This window comes from Lissotriton helveticus, chromosome 10 (assembly GCF_964261635.1).
Source record: "Lissotriton helveticus chromosome 10, aLisHel1.1, whole genome shotgun sequence".
Classification (NCBI taxonomy): Eukaryota; Metazoa; Chordata; class Amphibia; order Caudata; family Salamandridae; genus Lissotriton; species Lissotriton helveticus.
Genome location: NC_136071.1, coordinates 1,217,984,865 through 1,218,003,997, shown reverse-complemented (window position 1 = coordinate 1,218,003,997; position 19,133 = coordinate 1,217,984,865). Strand labels below are relative to the sequence as shown.

The 19,133-nt window shown below is 53.4% G+C and overlaps 1 protein-coding gene across 2 annotated transcripts in view; it reads right to left on the bottom strand.

The window, feature by feature from the left end:
- The window catches only part of LOC144784981 (NACHT, LRR and PYD domains-containing protein 3-like), a 220,492-nt gene that overhangs the window by 146,366 nt on the left and 54,993 nt on the right, over positions 1-19,133 (bottom strand). For both annotated transcript variants that reach the window (XM_078664101.1, XM_078664102.1), the window contains exon 2: positions 6,120-7,869. In XM_078664101.1, coding sequence (XP_078520227.1) covers positions 6,120-7,869 — 1,750 coding nt within the window. The remainder of the gene's footprint in view (positions 1-6,119; positions 7,870-19,133) is intronic.

The following is a 19,133-nucleotide window of genomic DNA, read 5'->3' as shown; positions in this document are numbered from 1 at the left end:
GCTCCCATGAGGCACAGGGTCAGACTGATTTGCATATGGCCTTGCCTTAACTAGGGTGGCGGACTGAGCTAAAGAATGGTGATGGATTAAACCCAGATCAGTTGACTGGGGGGAGTGTTTGCATTGCTCAAACGCTGCGTCCATCATCCCCTTTGGTTTTGCTCCCTCAGTATGATAGACACATCGTCTGTCATTTGGAGGCTGGAAGAGAAGGTTAAACTGCTGGACCAACTTTCTCTTTTAAAGGAATGGCAAAGTCAGATTTCCACCTGGCGTATGAGCAAGGCCTATAGAGTCTTTCGACAGGGTGCAACCTATATCACTGGCAGAAAAAGTCTTTTACATATTCCAATAGTAAAAACGCAAAACTGTTGTTTTTACGCAGTAAAGACCTGAGCGCTCATTTGGCGAGTAGAGTTACGAGCTGACCCCTCAATTGTGCTAATTCTGAAACTGTGAACAAAGTTTGTCATCCAAGGTATCAAACAACACGCTAGATTAAGTCCTACTCGATTCTCAGTCAAAACTAACCAGTCGCAGTGTGCAGCTTTAACAAAGTTACAACTTGGTTGCCTTTGGTCCCTTGTACCCGTACAGGTTGCACACAGGGTCTTGTCGCTGAGACCGCTTTCTGCCCTGCTGGGGAGACGTGCTCACGACTTCCAGGAAATGTTGCCATAGGGGCCTGTTCTTGACGGGGGGTTTACCTCCCGCCTGCAGGAAGCCACTCAGGTGTTGGTCCAATAGGCGAGCTTCAAAGGAGAAGCCAACTTTGAAGGGTAAATGGGTAAACCTCGGGAGAGGGGCTGCTCCACTGCTCGGACACACAGGCTGGCACTAGGGACGGAGAGGGGAAAACCGTCACCAAAGCGGTTTTCCAAGGAAGTTTAGCCTCATTGGTAGTCACACCTCTGGGTTGGGCTGGGGAGCTCCACACACCAGGAGGGGGGTCCTGCCATATTGGAAGTGGGCAAAAAGGTGCTTCCTGGGATGCGGGGATGCCACACTGCGCAGGAAGTGGTCATCAGGTGGGAGGGAACCTGGTAGCCCATCAGCGGACAGCCGGATCCTGCCCGGAGGGCATTTTCATAGCATAAGCTGGGCTCCCCTGGCACCCTGAACTCAGATCTGGACTGGACTGGAAGAAGGGCCAATGAAGGACTGCCCTGCTGCACCGACGTGGACGGCTCTGGTGGCTAGCAAAGGAGGGGGGCTGTGCTCGCTGTGTCCTGCTCAAGGAGAAGTCGTCTCATGAGCCCAACCAAAGCAAACAGACTCCAAGAGTCATACGACTGGCCTCCTGTCCCGCAGCACAGGGACACTACAGATGAAGAAGCCTGTTAAGGCGAGTGCTAGCCCAGATCGCTGCTCCCCGCTGGCATGCAAGCACTAGGGACCAGAACCCAACGCTCAGACGTTGCACTCAAGTCTGCTGGACCCAGGAGAGTCGTCCGAGAGCAGCTTGGTCACTCAGAAGGCAAGCTACAGCCCGGAGAAGGATTCGGCTGTGTCCACAACACCGGACGACCGGTAGTCCAGTGGCGGCCAGAGCGGAGAGGACCTCGTGGGACATCGCACCCTGCACCCAGGACCACCTCGTCACCTTTGTGGACTGAGGAGTACCGGCAGGAAGACCCCTATCGACTGCTTCGCATCCATAGCATCCTGTATCCTCCGCATCAGGACCAATCAGGACCAATCCATAGAAATCCTTTGGACTGGGGATAAAGCACCTGGAACTGTTTTAAGTCTTCTTCTTCTGTGGAGGGGATTGTTCTGAGGGCCTTGCTCGTCGTCCGGACCGGCTCCCTACTGGAGTTCCTTGCCTAAAATGACTCAAGTGTCTGCATTAGAACTAGCCCAACGTTTTGATGAAAAAGTTTGTTAAATGTGTTTCATTTGCCAATGCTTGTTCGTGGTGGAGCAAAATGCTTTAATATACTATGCCTTGTAAATTCTCTATCTAAGGAACCCTCCAGGTTTTTTTTATTGTGGTATCTATAAATACATAAAAATAAAGTTGTGTTTTTTAAAGTATTGTGTGATTTCTGGAAAATCTCATTTATTTCTTCTTCAAAGATGCTGCTGCTGTTTACATTTCTTACACTTGTTCCTCTGTGAAAGCCTCGCTGCTCAGAGCTGCAGCTCCCAGGGTGGAGCTGCGGGTTTGACAAACAAGTCCTACCGGTCCCAAAGGGGTTGGTAAGTGTATTACACTGTGAAGTCGCACAACACACCATATAATACACACACACCATTCCTAAGGAGATGTTGGAAACTCGATCTTCACGTCCTGCCTTCTCGAGCTGGTGCCAGGATTGTGTTCTCACACAGACAGAATCTCCTAACTCTTGGGGCTGAGAAGCTCTTCCAGACAGACATCAACCCCTGTTGCATTGACGCCGCTTCAATGGTGTATTGGGTGGGTTCTGCGGGGCTACGATAACCAGCCTTCCATACTCAGCGCTGGTGCGTGGGACTGAGGTTACTCCAGTCACTCGTGGGTGTGAAAACAAACCTTGTAGAGCCGAGCCCAAGACTCACAACCGGAGCAGCTGAAAAGAAATGCTATCATGCAGGGAAAGATGTGTGTGCTGTCGCTGCCAGGCCTAACTCAAGGGGACTCCCCCCCCCCCCCCGCAGACATATCAGCGAGGCAGGGGGGAATCCATTGCCTGCAAACGAGTGTTTTGCGATGAGGCCATCGGTATGTCAGATATTGCAAAGGAGAGTCGCCATCCAAGAACACAGACGGCTTTGAGCCCCCCGTGGTATCTCAAGACCCGCCGAGGCGGGGAATTGAACCCTGGTCCAGGACCGATCTCAGCTTCCGGGTCTGCTGCCTCTAACCCCTGAGCCACACTATCTCAGGCCCCCGTGGTATCTCAGGCCCCCGTGGTATCTCAGGCCTCCGTGGTATCTCAGGCCTCCGTGGTATCTCAAGCACCCCGTGGTATCTCAGGCCCCCATGGTATCTCAGCCCCCTCGTGGTATCTCAGGCCACCGTGGTATCTCAGGCCTCCGTGGTATCTCAGGCCACCGTGGTATCTCAGGCCTCCGTGGTATCTCAGGCCCCCGTGGTATCTCAGGCCCCCGTGGTATCTCAGGCCCCCGTGGTATCTCAGGCCCCCGTTGTATCTCAGGCCCCCGTGGTATCTCAGGCCTCCGTGGTATCTCAGGCCCCCCGTGGTATCTCAGGCCTCCGTGGTATCTCAGGCCCCCGTGGTATCTCAGGCCTCCATGGTATCTCAGGCCCCCATGGTATCTCAGGCCCCGTGCTATCTCAGGCCCTCCGTGGTATCTCAAGCCCCCGTGGTATCTCAGGCCCCGTGCTATCTCAGGCCCCCGTGCTATCTCAGGCCCCCGTGCTATCTCAGGCCCCGTGCTATCTCAGGCCCTCCGTGGTATCTCAGGCCCTCCGTGGTATCTCAGGCCCCCGTGGTATCTCAGGCCCCCCGTGGTATCTCAGGCCCCCATGGTATCTCAGGCCCCCTATCTCAGGCCCCCGTGGTATCTCAGGCCCCTGTGGAATCTCAGGCCCCCGTGGTATCTCAGGCCCCCGTGGTATCTCAGGCCCCCGTGGTATCTCAGGACCCTGTGGTATCTCAGGCCCCCGTGGTATCTCAGGCCCCCCGTGGTATCTCAGGCCCCTGTCGTGTCTCAGGACCCCGTGGTATCTCACGACCCCGTGGTATCTCAGGCCCCTATGGAATCTCAGGCCCCCGTGGTATCTCAGGCCCCCCGTGGTATCTCAGGCCCCCCGTGGTATCTCAGGACCCCGTGGTATCTCAGGCCCCCCGTGGTATCTCAGGCCCCGTGGTATCTCAGGCCCCTGTCGTATCTCAGGCCCCTGTCGTATCTCAGGACCCCGTGGTATCTCAGGCCCCCGTTGTATCTCAGGCCCCCTGTGGTATCTCAGGCCCCCCGTGGTATCTCAGGCCCCCCGTGGTATCTCAGGCCCCCCGTGGTATCTCAGGCCCCCCGTGGTATCTCAGGCCCCCGTGGTATCTCAGGCCCCCGTGGTATCTCAGGCCCCCGTTGTATCTCAGGCCCCCGTTGTATCTCAGGCCCCCGTGGTATCTCAGGCCCCCGTGGTATCTCAGGCCCCCCGTGGTATCTCAGGCCCCCGTGGTATCTCAGGCCCCCGTGGTATCTCAGGCCTCCGTGGTATCTCAGGCCTCCGTGGTATCTCAGGCCCCCCATTGTATCTCAGGCCCCTGTGGTATCTCAGGCCTCCCATTGTATCTCAGGCCCCTGTGGAATCTCAGGCCCCCGTGGTATCTCAGGCCCCCGTGGTATCTCAGGCCCCCCTTGTATCTCAGGCCCCTGTGGAATCTCAGGCCCCCGTGGTATCTCAGGCCCCCGTGGTATCTCAGGCCCCCCTTGTATCTCAGGCCCCTGTGGAATCTCAGGCCCCCGTGGTATCTCAGGCCCCCGTGGTATCTCAGGCCCCCGTGGTATCTCAGGCCCCCCGTGGTATCTCAGGCCCCGTGGTATCTCAGGCCACCGTGGTATCTCAGGCCCCCGTGGTATCTCAGGCCCCTGTGGAATCTCAGGCCCCCGTGGTATCTCGGGCCCCCGTGGTATCTCAGGCCCCCGTTGTATCTCAGGCCCCTGTGGAATCTCAGGCCCCCGTGGTATCTCAGGCCCCCGTGGTATCTCAGGCCCTCGTGGTATCTCAGGCCCCCCGTGGTATCTCAGGCCCTCGTGGTATCTCAGGCCCCCCGTGGTATCTCAGGCCCTCGTGGTATCTCAGGCCCTCGTGGTATCTCAGGCCCCCGTGGTATCTCAGGCCCCCGTGGTATCTCAGGCCCCCCGTGGTATCTCAGGCCCCCGTGGTATCTCAGGCCCCTGTGGTATCTCAGGCCCCCGTGGTATCTCAGGCCTCCGTGGTATCTCAGGCCCCTATGGAATCTCAGGCCCCTGTGGTATCTCAGGCCCCCCCCGTGGTATCTCAGGCCCCCCGTGGTATCTCAGGCCCCCGTTGTATCTCAGGCCCCTGTGGTATCTCAGGCCCCCGTGGTATCTCAGGCCCCCGTGGTATCTCAGGCCCCTGTGGTATCTCAGGCCCCCGTGGTATCTCAGGCCTCCGTGGTATCTCAGGCCCCTATGGAATCTCAGGCCCCCGTGGTATCTCAGGCCCCCCCCGTGGTATCTCAGGCCCCCCGTGGTATCTCAGGCCCCCGTTGTATCTCAGGCCCCTGTGGTATCTCAGGCCCCCGTGGTATCTCAGGCCCCCGTGGTATCTCAGGCCCCCGTGGTATCTCAGGCCCCCGTGGTATCTCAGGCCTCCGTGTTATCTTGGTATCTCAGGCCCCCGTGGTATCTCAGGACCCCGTGGTATCTCAGGCCCCCGTGGTATCTCAGGCCTCCGTGTTATCTTGGTATCTCAGGCCCCCGTGGTATCTCAGGCCTCCGTGTTATCTTGGTATCTCAGGCCCCCGTGGTATCTCAGGCCTCTAGTACGACGGCCTCAGGAGGAAGTGAACAGCAGTCAGCTGGACCAATCACCTTGTAAGTAGAATATAAGGGGAAGACAGCAAAGAAGTGATGCAATAAGGGTTCTAGTAATAAGCTGTGCAAGAAGTAGAAGCGAGTCAGTGACGAAGTCAGAGTGAGAGACGCTTACGGTAGGTAAGTTGGGTTGAGTAATAAGCAATGCGAGGACTAGAAAGCGAGTCGTTGAGCTGCCAGATGGGGGCGCCACTTGAGTGGGTTGGCGAGTTGGGTCAGTGAAAAGGGTGGAACAGAGTGTGTAGGCCAAGTGACTTGGGTAAGTGAATAAAAAGGGGGTGCAGGTTGAGTGGGTGATTAAATAGACTAAATGATGACCCGTGCACATAATGGCGGACCGTCGGCTTCAGTGATTGGTTGGCAAAGAAGGTAAAAATCTCCCCTGCTCCAGAAGCATTGGATCAGCCTGGAGTTTGACACTCTGTAGGCTTCAGTGTCAGGAATGACCCAGAGAGGTCAAGGGGGCGAGCAACCACCCCTGAGCTTCCATCAGAGCCTCTTCAGTACTAATGACATTTCTGAACCCCCTGATAATCAACAGTTTGAAATGTAAACGAGCCCATGGCTACTGGTTGGCATGTGGCTGGTAGCCTGGCTGGACGTACCTGGAACAATCCGGAAGCACCGACAGGAGGGCCTTCAGCCCCTGGATGCCGAGGCGACACTTCGATAAGCAGAGAGACGTCATGCCCTCACATCGCAGCAAACAGTAGCTCGCGACTGCGTAGTCAACAGGCCGAGATCGACAACCGTGGATGTAAAACCAATCCTTCTCCTTCAGGGCTTGTCTCACAAAGCTGTCGTCCTGGATTTCGTACAAGCACCCATAAAGGAGGAGCCTCACCTCCTCATCACTGATCTGCTTGGCCAGAGCTTTCTGGATCCAGTCCAGCAGCCTCTTCTGAAGCTGAGGGTTTGGGCTCAAGCCCAAGGCTGCAGTTGAATTGCCCTTCAGAAGACCAAACATGAATCGCACCATAGCCAAGAGGTGCGTCTCATCCGGGATTTCATCCAATAAGGGCTGGATGGGAATGTGGTGCATCATGAGATCGAACTCGCAGTTCATGAGATTGCTTCTGCGTTCCTTGGAGGAAAGCACGTCCTCAAGCACCTGCATAGGTTCCTCCACATCGAGGGAGCTGACACAATGCACCGCGGCCAACAGTTCCTGCAAAGTTAAGTGTCCAAAGCTGTATCGGGGTCCACTCTGCAGCCCGGTAGAGGGGACCTTGTTCAGAAAGCAACAAGTGGGAGGGGTGACAGGGACATCATGACTTTTTAGGTCCTGGTCATCAAAAATAACTTTCCTCTGCTTGATCCCGTGGAGAGCTAACCCGGTAAGACAGCGGGCGTGGTGGGAGTCTAGGGGAGTCCTTCCCAGGAGACGCGAGTAGAAAGAGGTGAGGAGCTGCATGGTGGTGTCTTGGCGCTGCACAGAATCACTCCCCAGTAAGAGGGACCTGCAAGCAAGGTGACAGAAGAGGGGAATGAAGCACAGGGCGATGAGGTCCTGATCACGGCGGAGACAGTCCATGGCCACCGCGGCGAGGCACTCACTGCGGAAGAACTTACTGAAGTATTGCCTCTGTCCTTCTTGGGAGAAGCCAAGGATGGTGACGTGCCGGTCAATGGCGTCCAGGCAGGCCAGTGTTCCAGGCCGGGTTGTTATGAGCAAAGAGGCCTCCGGTAAAACCTTTCGTTCAAGGACTTGACCCAGAAGAAGACGCGGAGGGAGCTTCGTGTCAAAGGCCACATCTTGACAAGTCTGCCCATCACTCCTGTCCACATGGTCGAGTCCATCTAAGATCAGAAGGACCTTCTCAGGCTGCGCCAGCAGCGCCTCTTTCAGTGTTTGAGAAAGTTCCTTGAAGTCACTGAACAGCACATCATTTAGACTGACATCCTGCTGACAAGAAGCGACGTCTCGGCACGCCACATAGAAGACAAACTGGAAGATCTGGTTGTACGTCCGGTTGGACGCCCAATCTGTAATTACTTTCTGCATGGTGAAGGTTTTTCCAATTCCAGGAATGCCTTCCACCAGGACAGTCTTTGGTACCTTTTCACCCTGTTGTGCCTGAAATAACCCTTCGATGCTGATGGAGTCACCCTGGCTATCAGGTCGCTTCAGCTTCTCCTGGTGGAGGCCTCCTTTGGTCTTTAGGAAGAACGCCAGCTCCGCCTCATCCGAGGGCCACCGTTGGACCATGACAAGGTCCACAAAGAGCTCGTGGAGGCCCTGCTGGGCATGGCCTGTACCGGAGCCATCGGCGTCAACCATCGAGTGATCCTCATGCACCGACGCGTCCACCATGGAGTGCCTCTCATGCACCGCTGCCTTGTACGCCTTGGAACCTGAGGACAAAAGAACATTCACACAAGCATGTCAGAGGAGGCACAATCTCTTCCTTGTGAAACACAAACATGCACATTAGAATTCAAGAGCTTAATATATTTAGCAATGATACTCGGTATGGTCACAGCCATGAAAGTTTACAATGTAGCCATTGTGTCGTGCATTCTACAATCCATGTAACTCATATTTCAGTGGCTGTAGCATGTTTCCCTCGTACATTAAGGCAGTGTTAGACCTGGCATCATTGGCGCGAGTCTCCCTTCCATTTTTGATGGATGGCCTCCTCTGTTTGGATATGTTTTTGCTGGATTTATGCTTTGGGCGCTGTGCCACTGCTAGTCAGTGCCACAGTGCAAGTGCTTCCTATGTTAAATTGATATACCGATTGGATTCCATGATTGGGTTATTTGATTTATCTGTCATTCCCTAGTACAGTGCACCATGTGTGCCCAGGGCTTGTAAATCAAATGCTGCTCGTGGGCTTGCAGCACTGGTTGTGCCATCCAAAGAAGCAGCTTGTAAAGTGTGTCTCAGTCCTGCCATTGCAAGGCCTGGGTGCAGTCTCGCACTGCCATGTCTACTTGGCCAAGTGCACCCACTTGCCAGTTCCTGAACCTTCCCTTTGCTTCTTATTAGACACCCCTATGGTAGGCCCAAGGGCAGGGTGCATTGTAAGTATAAGGTAGGACATGCTCTGATGTGTGTAGCATGTTCTAATAGTGAAATACAGCCATTTTTGTTTTTTACTATTGAATGCTATCTGTTCCCCATAGGCCAGAATGGGCAGTTTGATTATTACATGCCTATAATCCTAACTGACTCAGGGAACACAGTAGAAATTCGAGTTCAGTATGCCTGAACTCAGAATAGTAAAATACATCTTTTAGTAAAGTTTATTTTAATATTCTGTGTTTGCATATACCACTTTCAGAAAGTAGGTATTTGCTTGCCTAACCATTTGAGCCTGCCTCTGCTGAGTTGTGTATTCCTTGTCTGGGTTTGTGAGTGACAGGGCTGGGGAATTCCAGGAGACAGGCTGGGACAGCCCAGTGGTGAATATTGGTATTGGTATTTATATTTATAGAGCGCAATTATCACCTGCAGGTCTCTAAGCACTGTATCTAGAGAGATTTACAACCAGATGAGAGGAAGGAGTGCACCTGGGACCTGAATAGGGCTGGGCCTTCCCTCTACAATGCTGGCTCCACCTCCTGTGGCTTGTCTGATGTCTCTGCCCAACACTGTGAAAGGAGAAGGTGAATCATGTCAACCGAGTGCTCCAGAGCTGTATCTTCCCTCCCCTGTGCTGGCTCCACCTCCTGTGGGGTGCCTGATGTCTCTGCCCTGCACAGTGAAAGGAAGAAGAGAGTCATGTAAACAAAGTGCTCAGGAACTGGTTTGGACTAGGCATAGACCTCTCTGCCTTCAGAGAACAAAGGATTTTGGGGTATAAATATTGGGACCCTGATCCCAAGAAATTAGATCACTTCAGGAACAAGAAACCTTTCTGCCAAGGAGAAGAACCAAGGAAGCTGCAGGAGTTTGGACTGCCCCTCTGTCAGTGTGCTGTTTGCTGGGTTGGCCTGCAGTGGTTGCTTCATTGCCAAGGGAAAGGAGAAGGATCTTTGTAGGGACTTTCATCTACAGAATATTCTCCAAGGGCTTGAACTGTGCTTGCCTCCTGCTGAAGTCTCAGTGCCAAAATACTTCACCTCCAGCTCCCTCCTGAATTTCCTTGCTGGGAATTCTGACTCCAGTCACTTGCATGCCACTGAGAGCTGGAAGCGTGGCGCATCAAGAAGAAGCGTGTCGCCGCCGCAGTAGAAATCATTGCGACGCCGGAGAAGAAAGCCTTCGCCGCATCTCCCTGGAAGCGTGTGTTCATCGAAGCTGCCTGCTGTCGCATCACCGGAGAAGCGTGACAACATCGAGAGAGTCGCCATCGCATCACCGGAGAAGCGCGTCACAGGGCCTGTCACGGCTCTAAAGTACAGAGTCGTCGCAAGGCTGCCAGGGCGTCATTGCATCGTCATCGCATCGCCGCATCATGGGCGCCATCTTCTCGCATCGGAACTGGATCATCGCATCAAGGCGCCATCTTGCGCACCACAACGGGCCCGCAAGCCGAGAATCTATGCATCACCTTCGCTCTGGTAAGGCGCACAACGAGTCCCCTACTCTGCGCAAGCATTGAGGAAGGACGCAACCGTTCCCCCGGATCACGGAGCCGACGCATCTCCCCTTTTGCAAGCCTTTTGTTTACTTTGCGTTACGCATCCAGGTACTTTGTTGAGAACTTTGTCGCACTTACCAACAACTTGAATTAAGAGACTCTAATAATCTTTTAAGCAATCTTAAGTGTAGTATTGTGGATTTTTGTCGTTTGTGGTCTTGTGTTTAAGTCTATATAAAGAATACTTATTTTTATAAAACCTGTGTTGTGTCCATTTGTAGTGTTGTCACTGTATTACTGTGTATATCCACAAATGCTTAACACACTGCCTCTGAGATAAACTCGTCTGCTCGTGCCAAGCTACCAAGGGGGTGAGCAGGGGTTATTAAGGAGTGTAATCCCCTTATCCTGACTTAGAAGTAAGGGTCCCTATTTGGACAAAGGTGATAACCATTGCCAACTAGAGACCCCCAGATCTAACAGGCAGACACAGGCTTTGGATACACACCTGAACAAGATTTTGAGGGGGGGAATGTGTGTTCCAGGGCTGAGAGGCGGTCTGCCAGAGAAGCTCATGGTGGCATTGATAAACATCTCCCAAGCTAGACCCCCAAGTGTCCACCACAGATGTGACAAGGACACAAGGCGTCCCAACATCTGGGCACTAAGTATCTACAGACTCCTCAATGCAGGGGTCTTGGCGAGCGAAGTCTCAGGGCAGTTTCAAAGCAATCACACACTAGAGGAACACCCATGCGAGGTCTAGGCAGAGAGTGACTGCTTCAGGAGGGCAGGCCAGGGCAGCTCCACCGAGGGTCAGTCACACTGAGCTGCTGTCTTTGAGGGACTGAGTCACAAGACTGCAGGCTCCAACTAACACAGTATAAGGGGTGGACCGGGGAAGGGTCAGGGAAGCGACGTGCTCACCGTGGACAACTCGATGAAGCAAAGCGAGGGACAGATTCCTGCCTGGAGATTTCTGAGAACCACATATGAGCCTGCAGTGTCCCCTTTCTGGAGCCAAAAATATTGTCATATATTCTTCACTGTAATAAAAATAATCAGTGACAGAAAATGTAAACTAACTTTCAGAAATTCACTCTAATCGACAGATTTGTCAACAGAGCAGTTGAGAGAAGAGCTGCTCAAATATGAATTAACCTTTGAAAGAATGAAAACCAAGAGGCTTTTGGCAAAACAGCAACAGTTGTTTAATTAAACGCAGCAGCCGGGAGATCGGGCAACGGAGTCGAAGTTTGAAGACTGTCTGAACGCATATTTGTTTCAGCAGCCATTTTGTATTTTACATAAAGCATCATAAAACAATGTATGTATTCCTTCGGCAACAGATTTTGGGGCCTAGTCCATGGGCCATAAATTGGGGGTTTGGTGGGGAGCGAAGAAGGGCCTCGTCCTTTCGTGGACATAATGTCCGGCATGAGGAGCGCATGATCACTGTGTGTGGTGAGCATGCTGCGTTCTGATTGGCTGTGTGTTCCTAACTTAGTGCGGCATCTAACTTTATGGTATTTTTGAGAACGCGCGCCCCTCCAACCAAAAGTGTTTTAATGGGGCCAATCTCCTGAGACCATTGTGGTGTCACTGCCTATCTGTGGGATAGCCCTGGGTTTTCCTGCTGGCACGTTCGGTCTAAAGGTTATGTGTCACCCCGCCAGTGACATTGTATTTTCCAGTATTAACAGAAGAGCTGGCTTTGGTATACTGAGGACTCACAAGAGTGATTATTACTTTACTATGGGTCAAGTGCTTTTCTGGTGCTTCAGCATGTGGTTTGTTTCTTGCTGACACCAGACAAATTGTGGCGGTAATGTGGAGGACGGCGTAGATTGAAATATCGCAGAAAGAATATAAATATCACCCCCCCCCCACTCCACTTTGAAGTTAATTTAGAAAGTCTACACCCAATGAAGGAAGATTTTTTAAATTGATATTTAGGACGCAATATTTATGTCCGGTTATTACATGGTGTGGTTGTGCGACATCACCGTGTAATAAACTCAGAGACCCATTTTGTGTCCAGCCACGTTCCTTTGTAAAACCGTTGCTCCACCCTGGTAGCTAAGGCTTCGAGCAGTTAGGCTTTGTCGAAGGAACATGTGTGAAGCATTTAGGAGTAACAAGACAGTTGGTGTTAGAAATGGGATTTCTGGCTGGCTGAGGCTTGCGCCAAAGTCAGGCAGAAACCACCACTCTAGTTAGGGCAAGGAAGTTACACTCTAAAGATAACCCCTGCTCACCCCCTTAGCAACGTGACGCGGGCAGCAAGGCTGATCCCGGAGGCAAGGTAAGTTAAGTATTTGCGCACGCACCCACCAGCAACTACATCCCAGGCCCCCCACAAAAGGAACTCCACATAAGGTTATATATAAAAATAGCCTTTGTATTACCATAAACACATTGGATCATAACCACACAGGTACACTGTGCCAACTGGCACCGGGCAATATTTACAGGGGATTATATACATGGGACAGTGTCACATGGGCCACCGTCAGAATTAGCACTTAGTAGTGTTGGACTTGGCCCTTCTGGCAGGTTCACCCCTAAACTTTTTGCTTTTAATGGTGACCCAGTAGTAGTGATTTTTGGTTTCTGCGCACTTTCACTGTGTCCCAGTGGAAAGTGCGTGTGCACCCCGAGTGCATGTGGTGAGGTTGGCCTGCCCTCCCATAGGAATGCATGGGGAATGTATGTGTCCCTGGTAGTTCCTGATGCGTGGGGTGTACAGGCTCGAGTCTGGTATGTGAGGACTCGTGTGATTGAATGCTGCGAGATGATGTATGCGGCGTGTATGTGTCTAGTTTGGAAGTGCGACTTCTAGACATGGCTGTGCGTGTGCTGTGAAGGTGCTGGCGTGTGATTGGCTGGAGCTGGCTGGGATGCCAGGCTCCATGAGTCATGAAGGGTCTGCCCCGGTGGTGAATGGAGAGATTAGCATGCTGATGTGCGGGAGGGGCTGCACCTGGGTCCTGAATAGGGCTGGGCTTTCCCCACACAATGCTGGCTCCGCCCCCTGTTGTGCGTCTAATGACCCTAGCCTCCCTAGTGAATAGAAAGGGTGGTTGAGCACATCAAGGGTGCTCCAAAAACAGCTGCGACTGGTTTCTCCCCACCCTGCACCTACAGACAAAGGGATTTCAAGTATAAGAAGGGCTGTGTCCCCTTACAATTTGTTCTCTTCCAGGATCCTGTCTGAGGGGGGGCTGCTGCTGTTGCTGGGCAGGAGGACCGCCACTTGGATTGCCTCCCTGCCTGGAGGCCCAGTGAGCTGGCTCTGGGCCCAGCCTTGCCCCCTGCCTGCCCCCAGAACTTTGCTGGAGCGCTTTATTTTGTCCCTAGCGCTTCATTTCGCTTATAGCGCCTGGGAGCGCTTTTCCCTTAGCATCCTGGTCTCCCCCGAGCGCCTGGGAGCGCTTTATCTGTTTTCATAGCGCTGGGAGCGCTCTAGGTTCACTTAGTGTGGGGAGCCCTTATTTTGACTGCTAGCGCTCAATGCGCGTTATTTTTCCTGAGCGGCTGCCACGCCGCATATTTGCCTGCATTATTTTAATCGAGGGAACCCACCCCTCTTCAGCCCTGCAGCAGGAAAAATAATTCACCGCCGGCCCGGGGATCTACCGTGAGGCACTGTCCCGCCTCCCTACCCCAGGGCCGCGCTGGTATTGGTTGCAGCGCGACCCGGAAGTGCTGCAGGCAAAAGGCAGAAGTCCCGCACCAGAGCCAGAAGCAAGGTCCGGCCATTGGAACCGCGAGGCTCCCCAAGGGTAGGGAGAGCCCCGCGACCGGGGACGAGACCCGCCTCCACCGCCTCGCCGCCTGCAAAGGGAGCCGCCGCCTGGAGGAGCGGGCGGGGCTCCAGAGGGAAGCAGGTGCCGAGGAGTTCAGGAGTCCGCCCGCAGCTGCTGGTGAAGAGGAGCAGAGGCCGTGACTAGAGAAGAAGCGGAGCCCCCAGCGCGAGGGAGAGCCCCGCTACCAGCCGCCTGCAATGCCCCGGTGAGTCCCGTGGTTGCTAAGGTCCCCGGAGCTGCTTAGAGGAGAGGGGGGGCGTCGGGGCACATTGCCGGTGCCCACCCCCCTCAGTGGTGATCGCATGGGCTTCTGGGGCGTTTGTCAGTGAGCTCGAGTCCCCAGAGGGGGGACTCCAACCAGGGGGCCTTATTGCTTTACTGAGCCCCGAGAGGCTCCTGGGGGCCATCATCTCCTGAGTCTCCCGAGAGGGACTCAAACATCAGGGGACAGTTTGGTGAATCCGAGCCCACGAGGCTCCACGGGCATTTTTAAGTTCAGAGCCCATGAGAGGCTCCACCCAGGCGGCATTGTTGTTCTACGAGCCCCGAGAGGCTCAGACCGGCCCATTGGTGTTACGAGTCCAGAGAGGCTCTTGAGGGGCCCATTGGTGACGAGCCCCGAGAGGCTCACAGCGGCCTAGTTGTTTTACGAGCCCAGAGAGGCTCTTGAGTGCCGCATCTGTGGAGAGCCCTGAGAAGCTCAGGGGCACAGTTGTTTTGGATGGTAGAGCCTGCAAGGCTTACAGGTGGTTCTTGGGCCCCAGTATTCTTTCAGAGAGCCCAGAAGAGATCCTACAGCTGCCCAGCACTTCGTGGGCAGCTGCCACGTTTAGGCCCCTGACACTGGGACACAGGGCGTCCTAGCCCTAGAGAGGCCAGTTGGCCTAGGGACTGCCACAGGTGGTGGCTGATGTGAATTTCTGCATCATGTGTTTTCCTTCCCTGCACCTCTGAATGTTTTTAGGCATCATGTGTAATGTGCTTATACCCCTACAGGTATTGTGATACTTAGGTGGTTGTTTTTCTCCTAGTGCAGGTGGTGCTAGTGAGGTCCTAGTTCCCTGCGTGACATTTTCCTAAGGTGGTTAGGGTTGCGTAGGTGGTACTTACCTGGTTACCAGTAGTTACTGGTTGTGTTCTAATTTGTGCTACAGTGATTTTATATCCTATGTTCTAAGTGCTGGTTCTAAAAGTGCTGATTCCTGACAGTGGTCCAGGTGGCCCTGTCTTGTACATATCCCCTGTAAATTCTGCCCGTGCCTGTTGGCACATTGTAAAGTGTGTGTTTTTATCTAATGTGTTTTGGTGTAATACAAAGGCTATTTTTACATATAACCTTGTGTGGAGTTTCCTTTGTGGTGGGCCTTGGGTGTTGCTGCTGGGTGCGCGTGCATGCTTAACTCACATTGCCTCCAAGTTTAGCCTTACTGCTTGTGCTACGTTACCAAGGGGGTGAGCAGGGGTTATCTTGGCGTGTAACTCCCTTGCCCTGACGTGGAAGTGGTGGTCTCTGACTGACTTTGGTGCAAGCCCTGGCCAGCCAGGGATCCCATTTCTAACAAGTAGGAATAGCACTTTGTAGGAATAGCACTTTGTAGGAATAGTTGTAGCCCAAAATAACAATTGTAGAACACAACCAGTAACCACTGCTAAAGGATAGGTACACTCTACGCAATCCTAACCACCTTAGGCATATATCACACAGGGAACACTGAACTCACTAGTATAACTATACAAGGAAAAACAACCTCCTATGCATAAAAATACATTTAACAGGGTATCAAGACAGGGTGCGCAAACCTTACTACACACAGTACATTTCCTAACCTCCAAAAAGTAAGTACATAAATCACATTAGGGTCCAGGTTGCGCCACTGCGCCAAAACCTAAACGTGGCAGTTGCCCACTACTTGCTGGGCAGCTGAGTACAACAACAGGCCTAAACGCTATAGTTGGCACTAAGTGCTGAGCAGCTGTGGAAGGCCAAAGTAGGGATGAAGGAGTGCGACTCACTCCTGAGTCCAAAGACATGTCCCTAGAAAGGAAAACCTAAACGGTGCAGCTGCCCACTACTTGCTGGGCAGCTGTAGACTCAAAACTGCGACATGGGTCCTCACTGGCCCTTAGGAGCAAAAATGTGCAAAGTGTTGGAGCCCTCTGGCTCTAGAATAACTGTGCGCATGGGAGCACTCTGGCTCTAGAAATAAACACTTGCCCATCGTTGGAGCCCTCTAGGCTCTTAAAAATACTGGGGCCTCGTGGAAGCCATCTGGGCTCGGGGAACGTGGGAGCGGCCCGCTGCCAACCGGGGCCGCTCTACCCTCTGCAATGCCCCCAATGTGCGTGGAGCCTCGTGGTCTCTAGATACAACCTGCCCCCAGGACGTTGAACAACAATGCCCCCTGACGTCGGAGTCCCGCTCTGGGACTCCCACCAAGACTGTGTGGCCCAACGCGATGACAGCACCCGCAGGAGGGGTGGGGTGGGCACCGGCAATGTGCCCCGTCGCCCTCCTCTTCTAAAATGAACACCGGAACCCCACTCACAGGCTCGGCAGGACTCCTCTGGTCAGCGGTGCGGGCGGGGCTCTCCGTCTCCGGGGCTCCCTTCTCTACATGGGAGCCCCGCAACACTGCTGCTGCATTGCTGGCGGCCCCGGGGCTCTCCCTAACTCCTGGGAGCCCCAGGCCGCAGGAGGCCATAAGTCGGCCATAAGTCGGCCGGCTTCTTCTTCTTCTCCTCGCCGGCATGGGACTGTCGACCAATCCCAGCCTGGCGGCGGGCGGGACTTCCCTCTAAAACCGGAAGTCCCGCCCCTCATCAGGCACTACGGTGCCTGACTTCCTGTTTGCGGCGCGAGGGCCACGGCGGTGACTTTCGGGGGGCAATAACGAGGGGTGGACACCCTCGAAGTCCACAATAAAAGTAGAAACGGGTGGGCACCCGTTAAGGCGCATTAACAGCGGGGTGGGCACCCGCTCCAGGAATAATTAAATCAGCGGGGTGGGCACCCGCAGGGGAGCCATTTTCGGGGGAATTCCTACGCCGGGGATTCCCTCTGGTCAAGGGACAGCTCAGTGCTGCAAAGCAAACACCAAAAGCGCTCCACCTGGCAATCCAAGCGCTATGACATAGGGGAGAGCACCACAGCAACAGGAGGGTCCTGTAGGAGAGAAAACACAGCGCTCCCCAGGAACCATCAACCCTTGGCAAGGGCAGGACAAGGGGAACAAGGTCCTGAAGTAGAAGCAAGGCAGAAGGGTCCCAGCAACAAAGTTCCTCAGGCACCCAGGGGCTGGGCAGGGCCCAGGGAGGTAAGCCTTCCCCTGGGCCCCAGCAGCAGCACGACCCTGGTAGATTCAAGTCAGGAAACAAGAACATTTAACATGAGGTCACAGCCTTTTTTTTATACACCAAATCCCTTTGTCTCTAGGGTGCAGGGTGGGGGAAAACCAGACGCAGCTGGTTCTGGAGCACTGTGTTGTGCTCAGCCCCTCTCCCCATTCACTGGCCAGGCTAGGGTCATCAGTCGCACCACAGGGGGCAGAGCCAGCCTTGTGGAGGGAAAGCCCAGCCCTATTCAGGTCCCAGGTGCACTCCTCCCACCCATCTGGCTGTCAATCTCTCTATTCACCACCGGGAGCCAGGCACACCAGCCAGCTCCAGCCAATTACAAGCCAGACAGTCATTTCACCGTTATTACACAGACATGCCAGCCTCTAGAAGTGGCACTTCCACCCTAGACACATCAACGCCGCACGCATCATCGCGCAGCATTTACTCTCATGAGTTCGCACATACCAAACTCGACCCTGCACTCCCCACGCCTCAGGAACTACCATGGACACATACATTCCCCATGCATTCCTATGGGAGGCAGGCCAACCTCACCACACGCGCTCAGAGTGCGCACGCACTTTACACTGGGACACAGTGAAAGTGCGCAGAAGCCAAAAACAACCAACACCAAGTCACATATCAAAGCCAAAAGTTTAAGAGCGAACCTGCCAGAAGGGCCAAGTCCAACAGTTGGATAATAAAGAAATACAATACAAAGGAAATACCAAACCAATTTATAAACATATATCTTAATTTTATTAATTTTTAGACACCAAATTCACCAGTGTTCTGGAGATTTAAATTATTAAGCAAATGATAATTACTGATTTTCAGTCACATTGCAAACAAGCATTGGCAACTACAGCGGTTAGTGGTTACTTTGAAAATGTTGGTAAAGTTGTACACTAGCAGTCCGGCACACTTTGGATGATTAACTGCGGAAGGGAGTGAGTCACAGGGGCCACTAAGGCTCGTTTGGCCACTTAACTTGCAGTCAAAGCAGTCTCCAGTCTAGTTCCAGGCTCTATGGCGGACTGCCATAGACGTCAATCGAGTGGCCCTGATGCAAGGGATAGAGGCTGTTGAAGATGCTAGAGGATGCTGATTCGGTGGGTGGGCGGTCTTCATGGGGCTACTTCGCAGTCCACGGTTATAGTGGGTAGACTTTGGCCACAGGGGTCTATGTCCCTCGAAGTCTGGTTGACGTCCAGCCAAAAATCAGTTGCCATTGTTCTACTGTTCTCCTGGTTGCAGTGAAACCAGTGGTTCCCTTTAGCTGGTGGTAACTACAGACTTGGGTGACTAAACTGCACTCCAAAAACTCTCCCGGGTCTTGCAGACTCGGGTACATTTTTAGGTCTCACCTGAGCCAGCGCATGTGCTGGTCTGGCGAGACATTTAGTGAGTGGGCTTTAAAAGCCTACCACAGCTTTTTGTGTTTTCCAAACTGGGGTGGCGTAGTGGGCAAAAGAACAATGGATTTAACCCAGATTTTTTGACTGGGGGAGAATGTTTGCATTGTTAGCATTCCGTTCATCATTTTTTTTCCTGTAACACAGCTTTTTGTGTGGCATGCTGCGTACGGTTACACGCACAGGCACAAGCTTTCCTCTCGCTCGCCCAAGAGCGCGCGCCTCGCTCCGCCTCTCTGTCTTGCTTGCCCCTCCCCTAACACAGAGCGCGTCTTGCGGCCGCGCGTCTAGTGCTTGAAATTTCTTGACTGGTACGATTTGTCCTAGACTTCACTCTTCGTTTTAAAATATTGGTATTCTTCTGCTGCCTACCCGGGGCTAAATGATGAGCCCTTGGTCCCTGACTCCTCACCACCCGTTAATGAACATTTTTCCTCCAGCTCTGGAGATCACAACGGGTTCTTTAACCCAGTACATCCATTGATAACGCTTTCCTTTCCGGTGGTCGCGAGCCCTGGGATTTTCACCTA